Below are 9,757 nucleotides of genomic sequence, written 5' to 3' on the forward strand. Positions count from 1 at the left end.
TTTTTAAATTTTAAGTATTTACACTGTGGAGTGATGAAGATAATGTTCTCTCTATTTCTTTTCTTATGTTTTCTCTTTTTAAACTAGAACTTACCTTTTTACACTTTGATTCATATATATGATGATCATGCCTTTTGTCACACCAAGGTTAATAATTTGTGGCCAAACATACATATGACTATTACTCAACATATATATCTTATAAACTTTTCATAGTTTCCTAGGGAAAACTAAAGAGGAATTTTAAACTTTAAAGATTCTTTGAGACTTATTATATACATTACATGTGTACTCAATGAATATCTTTTACCATTTCTTTATACCTTGTTTGTTTACTTATTTTTATAAATTTTTTATCAAAGATTTTGTACAATAATTTTATATCATAAGTATTTATGATATATTATGGTAAGTTTAGGATAACATTTTATCCGCTACTTATTAATTTCTAATCGAGTTGTTATTATTGTGTTAATATTTTTATTTTCATATTTGTTTAACAATTGTGTTAACAGCACCTTTAATTTTAATAACTAAAGTAAAACTATGAAAAAAATTCACACGTACACAATCATTAATATTAATATTAATATAATTTTTTATTATCATAATGTTTCTATTTTTTTTTTCTAAAATAAAGTAACAAAAATTCACTCAGAACAGTCATCTCCCACTCAATGGAAAGCAAAGTGGAATTAGAGTTTTTTAATATAAATTAAAATCAATTTAACTTCATTCTATCTCAAAACATTTTCATAAAATAAAATTAAAAAATCCAAGTATACCACAGAGAATAAATATATTTGTCATACTATTTCGTTAGAAAGATTATTCTAATTTTAAAACTTCAATATGAGTTGTATTAAATATTAATAAAATAATGCATATAATTTACAAAAGAAAATTTTTATATAGGGTATAAAATCAGCATAAAAAAATGTTTAAAACAACTTATTTCCCGATTTAAATAAGGAATAAATGGAAGTACCCCTAAGTGGTGTGGTCGAAAACGAGGTGGTTCTGTCGAAAATATGGTGTGCATCATTAGCATCTTTTAGTTAAGGCTACTGCAAATCAAACATATCCTTTCATTCGAAAAAGGGTTACAATTAGCACCTTCTTCAACTCTTATTATTCTTGTTCGCTCTTATTTCCCAATTCAAACCCTATCCCTAATTCTGCATTTTCTACACACTTTCTTTTTATCGGAATGGCCGAGATTCAGCCGCCGGAGGGTCAAATAAACGGTGCCGGTGGAACCCTAATTCTTCACTCCTTGGAGCCCGCCATCGGATCCAAACGACAACGCCGTCCAAGCGTCCGATTGGGCGATATCGGTGGTGACCAGCCCTATGATTCCACGCGCCGCAACACAAAGCCTTGGAAACTCGCCTTCGATGGCCATCATCACCACCACCACCGCAACAAGGACAAGGACCCAGGTAAACCTTCCAAGACTCGTCCTTTAACGAACTTGAGCGAGTTTAACGAAACCCTAGAAGTCTCGAACGAGCGAGAAGCCGGGAACGTGGACTCTGTTGCAATTGGCAGCTGGAAGGTGAAGGAGTCCAAGAAGAGGGGCTCTGTGGCCACCAAAAGGGTCAGATCGAATTGGGTTTCGCGAATCGAGGACGGTGGCGGGGACAATGGCGGCGGAGAAGGGGAGGGAGAGAAGTATAATAACGGGGACGAAGATGGCGAGGATGATGATGGGTATCGAGAATTTGAGGTTGAGAATTCGGAGAGCCCTTTGAAGGAGCAAAGCCCTATTCATAGCATGGAGAATTTGGCGGTTGATGGGCATAGGAGGGTTTTTAAGGGTAGGGAAAGGGAGCAACAGCATGATGGGGTTGAGCTATCTGCACCTTCTGATAATGATGTTAGGGATTGGAAGTGCGGGGATAGGAATAATGAGAATGGTGGTGGAAGGGTTAGGGGTGGTGAAGATGGTGTTAGGGTTTGGCTTAATGGACTGGGGTTAGGCAGATATGCTCCCGTGTTTGAAGTGCATGAGGTGGATGATGAGGTTTTGCCCATGCTGACTCTAGAGGATCTCAAAGATATGGGGATTAGTGCTGTTGGGTCCAGGAGGAAAATGTACACGGCCATTCAGAAGCTCGGTAAGGGCTTCTCCTGAGCTGAACTTGTTTTTGGTGCTGCCCTGCCCGCCGGATGTAGATTCTCAGCCGTAGTGAATTCAGATGCTTGTGTCTGAACTGAACTGAGTTTTAGTATGTTCTTCCATGACGCTTTTTTCTAGGGTTGGAAATGTTAGGACCTCACTTGTTTGAGAAACAAACATCCTTCTTGAAATCCAGTGCAAGTATATATAACTCTGCGAATTTTGTTGGAGCTATTCATTGAATTTTTTTTTTTTGTCTGAAGCACTTATAGATTTCTAGTTGTATTTCATTGATGACTTGGATCGATGACGTGAAGGGACAACATATGTCGTATAATGCAATTGGAAAGTTTTTTTTTTTTTTTCCGTGAAAGAAAAGGGGCATGCTGTTTAATTTTCTCATCCTGTCCCTGGGAATGCCAACTATGCCATCATATCTACAAAATACGCGTTCTAGAATGTTGTGTTGGTAATGTAATCTGTTTTTTAGGAATTACAATGCCTAGAGAATCAATAACTTTCAGGTGTTATTCTCCAGGTAAATTACTTACAACATTATAGCACATGTATTTTGTAGATGTGATCGCAGGTATGTCCTTATTTGATTATCGTGGTCTTTATTCATATTCATTTATTCAGAATTTCGTTGTTGCTTGCAGTTAATTCTATTGAAAACATCTGTTTTACTAATGTTTAACGTCTAGTAACAGGATGCATTCATGTTTGCAATGATGTATATTCTGTTTGTGCTGGCAACATCTGTTTCTCTTGCACAATGGTTTTGTACATTTTAATCAGGATGTTGGAATTAGCTGAGCTGGTGCTTAGTTACCCGTTATCATTGTTCCATCTAAAACTTATTGTCTTGAGTGGATGTGCCATAGTTACGAAAACACTTGAAATTATATATTTTTACATAGCAGGAGTGACTTTGGTGGTGGCCCGTAATGCTGTTTGGAAGAAATGATATATTTAATGCTTCAACTGAATTCTGTCTTGTATATCCAGTGATGGGGGCACCATCTAAAAGTGATAAATTTGGTTGTGCTTAGTGGATTATGTGTTGCTCCCTCAAATATTTGTGCATTTCTACTGCGTTTTCTGCTATATCTATCTCTGGATTAACATATTTTAAAATTATTTTATCATGATCGATCAATTTGATAAAAGCTGAATGAAGTAGAGATGAAAACTCTATTGAGAGGATGAATGCTTCCGAATGAACTGGCATGTTTGCTTTGTACTTGATTGTATTAAGAATAAATTAAGCATAGCCTAGACTGAACGTACCTTATGCGAAGATGTGTGGGATCCTGCTGATGGGACCTGAGTATTTTGATTGTTTGTATTGCAAGGATTTAATTGATTAATAGAGGTAACAATTAGGAAGTTGAAGAATATGCTTATGAGGAGCAGGTAATTTACGCGGTAATAATGGTGATATTCTTAGTAGTAGTGAGTATTATATTTTGTTGAGTATACTACCGTTATTGATGAATCCACTGCATGATACATTCTTTCCGTTGTTCACATCAGTGTTTAAAAGCCATCAAATAAAAAAGTTTTCAAATCATTATATTACAATCATGGTAACCAAGTTGGAGACAAGAATCAAAAGTACTACCCAAGTTGAGGTTGCAATTCAATTTACATGATCAATACATTCCAAATTCTAACGACAAGACTAAACCAGATTTGTTGTACGGTAATCTATCTGGCTGAAGTATGCTTGATTAACATCATCAAAATGAGCTTATCAATACTCAATTATCTGCCCCTTTCCTTTCACGTGCTCTAACATGTTGCACGCTGGAACCTTTATACTTGTATTATTACCTTATCCTATGAATTTCACGCTGGTTTTCATTGGCATCCTTCTTTGGTGATATTAATGTTTGAACCACTACATACTAAATCCTGTTGTAACTTTAGTTGGTCACGTTCTGAGAAAGTGGTTTTTTTTTTTTTTTTCTACTAGTGTTAAATCCCATTGTAGTTACTGTCGTTCAAAATCATAATTGAGAAATCATTCTAGCAAATCGATATCTCCTTTCATCATTATTTCAACTTTAGCTGTACTTTGTCTAGTCTCTACTTTCATTGATATAGGTTTTTATTTGTCTTATCTGTACATGTTTACTCAAACTTCTCATTCAATTAAAAGTCTGACATTCTATTACATAAATGTAACTCATTAGTTTAAACACATTTCAATTATATTTAATGGTTTGAAATAAATTTTTAATATCCTATAAATGATGCAGTCCATTAATCTTGAGATTCATTAGACATCAAATGAACTCCAGATTCATTCTATTTTAAATTTATCAGTTGATATAGAATTACAAAAATAAATGTTGAATATATAAACTGTTACCACAAAACCTGGACAATAGCGGGCTCATCCTTTAAACATACAACGAATAAAATATTTTACATCCATCATACATTTCCTTCTCTTATAACATATATTACTTTTTCATACTTTTTTTTCTCTCCTTGTTCTAGATCCAATGTAGTGTAGGAAAGAACACACGAATATACAAATCTAATGAAGATCAGGCGTTATACATCATACAACAAAGACTTGTCAATTGAAATACATAACAAAGGGATGGACATGAGAAACAAAAAATAAGTAAAAATCACAATATACAGGGGCAAAAAATCATTCCTTTCTTCATTCTAGGATGTCAAAATCCAAAAAACAGATTAAATGCTTCTAAATAATGAATCAAATGAATGACCAATTGTTGATAGCTTGAATGAACGCAAAAATTTCCAAGGTGAAGTCATCTGGGTGTCTGCAGTATTACTTCTCCCCACTTTGTCTTTGGCAGGATCGTGACTTTTAACAGATCCAGAAGATTTTGAATGAAATATGGTAGAGGCTGTGGATGTTTCGGTGGCTCCAAATGAAACAGCTCCTTTGTTTGATGCATCAAGTGGATATCCAACAGCTCCATCCTGATGAGGAGGTGGGAATTTCTCACTCTTACTTTTTGCATTTGCATGGGTCACAACTCTCCACCTCTGAAAAGACACTTGTAAATTGTAATTTTGCTCAAGGAAGCAAATAAGACAAAGCTGAAGTGAAAAGCTTTGGTAACCATGAGATGAGATGAGCCATCAGATCAAACAATACTCATCAGAGATCAACATTGAAGTGACAATACATCACAAAAAAATGTTTTTTAAAAGCCAAGCCGCCAATGTCAGAGAATCCAAAGCAAAAAAAGGTGCTAAATAATGTAGGTATCTGGTTCCTGTGAGTTCTATGGTTTATAGAATTTTTTTATCATGTATATTGGTGCAAGTATATAGAATAAAATGGATGATCAGACTTAGGATATACATTCAAAGTGTGTGTAAAGGAACAGAAAATTAAACTTAGCAACAGCATAACTAAAGTGATTCCTAAGTAAATGTGGAGAGAAAATAAATCTAACAGAAACATCTAATCTGGCATACATCTAAGTTGGTTTGGATCTCCGCATTGGCTTCTGGGGCCGGAATGGCCAAACTACGCTCGCGTACTCTAACCCTTTTGGCACCATCAACTGCATTAGTTTTTCCACTTTTTTGCCTGAGAATGGTAAAAAATACAAGCTTTAATAGCACCAAGACAAAAACATCTAGAAGCCACCAAAAGCAATGAATAATAGAACCTTCTTGCTTCTTCATCTCTCAGTTTTATATCCAATTCTTTGGTAGGAGGATACTTTGGCAAACTAGATGGTTCACAAGTATATGGCTCAGTGGTAAAGAACTGCAGATAGAAAATAGTTGTGAATTAAATTAATAGATTACATCTCAAATATAATACTGATCCACAGCAATCACTCACCTCACTATTTAGAGCAGATGAGGCAGTGCCACGATCATTAGGATCTATTGCAAGAAGAGTTTCAATCAGAGGCAATGAAGAAGAAGGGAAATCCTTGAATGTTTCTAAGATGTTTCTTTTGTAAGGTTGCTGCGGCTTAAAGAGTGTAGCATTTGGCAATCTATATTTCCTCCAATATTCCTCAGATGGAGAGCCACATAACTTAAATATCTTGTGCAGTTGCTCAACCTTGGTCCAAGCAATTAAAAAATCAGCCACACGTCTTCCAGAAAATATGCATGGCAAGATATAAAAAGCATGAATATTAAAACATAAACTCGACACTGTATGAACTTCCTAAAGCTTGATAGAGGTGCAGTGTATTCAAATACTAAACCAGTTTACAGTGTTTTCTGATTATAAATTATAAAACATTAGCATTTTAAGTACCTTCTCTTTATTCTCGGACTAAAATGATTTTAGGCCTATAAACCATATCTCGTCAGCCGTCTATCAAGGTAAAAAAGGTGAGTGCTATCAATTGATCATTGCTTATGCACAATCTAACTTCAACTCTTGGAAAAAGTCATTTTGTTCTTTTTCTTATTTTTCTCACATAGGAATGTTTATTGATAGGTTTCTCCTTTATCTAAAGAGTTCAAAGTTACTCAAGCAACAACACAAAGAAGCAATACCTCTGTTCGGCCAGGCATGATTGGCTTTCCAGCAAGAAGTTCTGCTAAAATGCAGCCAGCACTCCAAAGGTCGACACCAGTGCCATAGGATGTAGCCCCCAGAAGAAGCTCGGGGGGACGGTACCACAGGGTCACAACTCTACTGGTCATAGGGTGTTTTTGCTTAGGATCATAGAAAGTTGCCAAACCAAAATCTGCAATTTTAAGTATTCCTTGGTTGTCAATGAGCAGATTGGAACCCTTGATATCACGGTGCAAAACACCTCTGCTATGGCAATGCTCAAGCCCAGATAGCAATTGCTTCATATAACATTTGATCTGTCACATAGAACATACTGAGAAACAATCAGCCTATCAGTACAATTTTTCCTTGCATTTTTAAATGTGAAAGATTAGTCCCCCCTTCTATTCTTACTAATGCTTGAAAAGGTACTACTGTTTCACATAATTTCACCATGAAACCAAGCAATAAAACTGTATCATTTCCAACAGTACAAAATGTAAGATCATCACTGTCCAAATGGATAAAGTATTATTACTACAAGGTCTCCGACCACCATGTACTCATAGTCCTGAACAGTCTTTCAAATTACAGAAATGACTTAATAGAACTCGATTATGTGTCATGTCAAATTGAATGAGGATTACGGCAGTCGAGGACCATATGATAACTTTTACCTTCCTATATGATATGCAAGCTATACTATGTAAACTATGGATAACTGATAATGTAAAATATACATACATATGTACATTTTTTTAAACTATAATTGATACGCACATACGTTGGTTATAAATAACCAAAGAATTCATTGGGGATTAGATGGAATTTGAACATAAAGTAAACATATTCCACATTATTTTTAAAAATTCTCCACAAAATTCCCATAGTTTAAAAAGCAAAGCACTTCAATGCACTCTCAAAATTCTCATTCCAAACACACATAAAAGTAAAGAAAGTTCTTTCCTTCAGCATGGACAAAGCAAAACTTCCGAATCAAGTGCCGAACTCATTTTATGGAGTGATGTGACACAGGAAACTTCAGAGCAAGAATCATACAAAATCAAAAGTAATGAACACGCTCACAATACTGGATCTATGGGGCCCTTTTCTTGGAAGAAAAATAGAAAATTTTGGAAAAATGAGCATAAAATAGTGGTACCTGTGGCTCAGAGAATTTGACACCCAAACCAGCTGCAAGACCAGCAAGATCATGTTCCATGTACTCAAATACCAAGTAAAGACTGGATGATATTCTTGAAGTAACCAACCCTTCAAGCTTCACAACATTGGGGTGATCAAGCCTCCTCAAAACAAGAATCTCTCTTGCCATGAACTTCACACTCTCTGCCTCCAAATTGTCAAATCTAACTTTCTTCAAAGCCACTATTTTCCCAGTTACAAGGTCTCTTGCTTTGTACACATTGCTATAAGTCCCTTGCCCAATCTGAACCAAACAACACAGACATCAACAACAAAACCTTTTCTCACTACACGTAGCGTCATTTAAGAAAAGAAACTATCTAACAGAAGACAAAAAGAACACAAACAATCATTTAAGAAAAGCTTTATCTTTTATTTTTTAGGAAATGCAATTAAGCTTCGAAGTTCAAACTTCAAAACACTTTCCTTAGCAAGCTTCTCGAACGTGTTGGCACGGCGAGGAGTCCAGTCTCCAAGTGCATCGCCGGCGACGACCATCAGCCACGGCGGCCACCCTTGATGACTCGTCATGAATGAGTCAAGTCGACGTCTCCGGCGCTCCGGCGCCAGAATAACGCCGGAAAGTTCGCCGGCGTGCACAGTCTCCTGCTTCTCCTGAATCTTAACGGCATTATTCCCGCCGACGGAAGTCGAAGTTTTACCCCGGCGACTGTCGACAGAACCCGCCGGCTTTCGAAGGGCGCAACCCATATGTCAGAGGTGGCGGTGGCTGTTGGTGGCGGTGGCAGGGTGTCGAAAACGCATGGAAGCGCCGTAAGCAGTGAGGGAGGTGATAGCCGGCGAATGAGTGAGGATTATAAGGTTTTGTTTAAGAATTCAAGATTTTTGAGGTAAGGAGTCTGAGGATGTCACAAAATTCGGTTTTTTACAGTCACTTGATTATTATTACTATACTATACACAGTATCTAGTACTAATAACTATCTATTCAAACAAAACATTGATTAGTTAATGATAACATCATCATCATCTAAAAATATCCAAACTAGTGATATTTTAATCATATAAAACATAAATGTTAATAACGGGATTTAATTATCATTTATCTCTAAAGAGTTGAAAGAAAGGAGACAGGGCTTTCCGCAGAATAACGGGATTGCCACAAAGTCTGAAACAGAGAGATTGAGAAGGAAAGGGTCGAAAGCAAAACGACGCAGCATTGTGACCTGGCAAGGCATAGCATGATGAGGACGGAGATTTTGGGGGTGAAAAAGTCAAAGTTGGCATAAAGGCTAAGTGCTTTTGTTGGATTCTCAACGTCAATTATTGCTGTTTTCTGAATTTTGATCTTAATTTTTTTCCCTGAATTGGTTAATGTTTGCATGAAGCGTAGTCACGGACAACAACCAAGTTTATTAATTAAATCCTGTTCTTGCATTAAATTCGTAATCAATTGAGGTCAACTCAAAATTTAAGTCAAATAGTTCTTAAATGACGTTTATCAACGTTTATTTAATAGTATCAGTAGGATTATCTTTTATATAATTATCAATTTTAATGATAAAAAATAATTAGTTATCATAATGATCAATTTATAGATTATTGAAATAAGTAATTATAATGAATTAGTTTTTAAATTAATCACTAACTTTAATTATTAAGGTTTTGATTACTAAAATAATTACTCTCTGAATTAGTTAGTATGTTTTATAATATGACAAATTTAAAGACTAATTTACTATAATGACTAATTTTGAAATTAATTTAAAAATTATTTTAGTTATTAATAGTTTTTAATTTATAAATTGATTATCATAATAACTAATTATTTTTTGTTACAAAAATTGATTTTTGAGATTTTGTTGTAGGGATAAAATGCATATTTTTTTAATACAAATTTGAGGTGATTTCTTTTAATCGAGATTAATGTTATAAGGTGATAATATATGC

General features: G+C 35.3%; 2 protein-coding genes across 2 annotated transcripts; one reads left to right on the forward strand and one right to left on the reverse strand.

Annotated features, from left to right (window-relative positions):
- Window positions 1–979: 979 nt before the first annotated feature.
- Window positions 980–2,484, forward strand: LOC106766967. Its single transcript, XM_014651769.2, has one exon. It carries the CDS (start codon window positions 1,211–1,213, stop codon window positions 2,135–2,137), a length of 927 nt encoding a protein of 308 aa, XP_014507255.1. The 5' UTR covers window positions 980–1,210; the 3' UTR covers window positions 2,138–2,484.
- Window positions 2,485–4,537: 2,053 nt separating this feature from the next.
- Window positions 4,538–8,920, reverse strand: LOC106769559 (probable serine/threonine-protein kinase At1g54610). Its single transcript, XM_014655224.2, has 7 exons — window positions 8,274–8,920; window positions 7,807–8,091; window positions 6,644–6,961; window positions 5,970–6,197; window positions 5,791–5,891; window positions 5,594–5,708; window positions 4,538–5,155 (listed from the first exon to the last, which is right to left on the reverse strand). Exons 1-7 carry the CDS (start codon window positions 8,556–8,558, stop codon window positions 4,835–4,837), a joined length of 1,653 nt encoding a protein of 550 aa, XP_014510710.1. The 5' UTR covers window positions 8,559–8,920; the 3' UTR covers window positions 4,538–4,834.
- Between the last annotated feature and the right edge of the window lie 837 nt (window positions 8,921–9,757).

This window comes from Vigna radiata, chromosome 7 (genome assembly GCF_000741045.1).
Source record: "Vigna radiata var. radiata cultivar VC1973A chromosome 7, Vradiata_ver6, whole genome shotgun sequence".
Lineage (NCBI taxonomy): Eukaryota > Viridiplantae > Streptophyta > Magnoliopsida > Fabales > Fabaceae > Vigna > Vigna radiata.

Coding starts and splice junctions, on each gene's coding strand:
- LOC106766967 (XM_014651769.2), top strand. CDS start 1,211: ATGGCCGAGATTCAGCCGCCGGAGGGTCAAATAAACGGTGCCGGTGGA.
- LOC106769559 (XM_014655224.2), bottom strand. CDS start 8,558: ATGGGTTGCGCCCTTCGAAAGCCGGCGGGTTCTGTCGACAGTCGCCGG. Junction 6,198..6,643: donor TCATGCCTGGCCGAACAGAG/GTATTGCTTCTT, acceptor GCTTGGACCAAG/GTTGAGCAACTGCACAAGAT. Junction 5,709..5,790: donor AGAGATGAAGAAGCAAGAAG/GTTCTATTATTC, acceptor TACCATTCTCAG/GCAAAAAAGTGGAAAAACTA.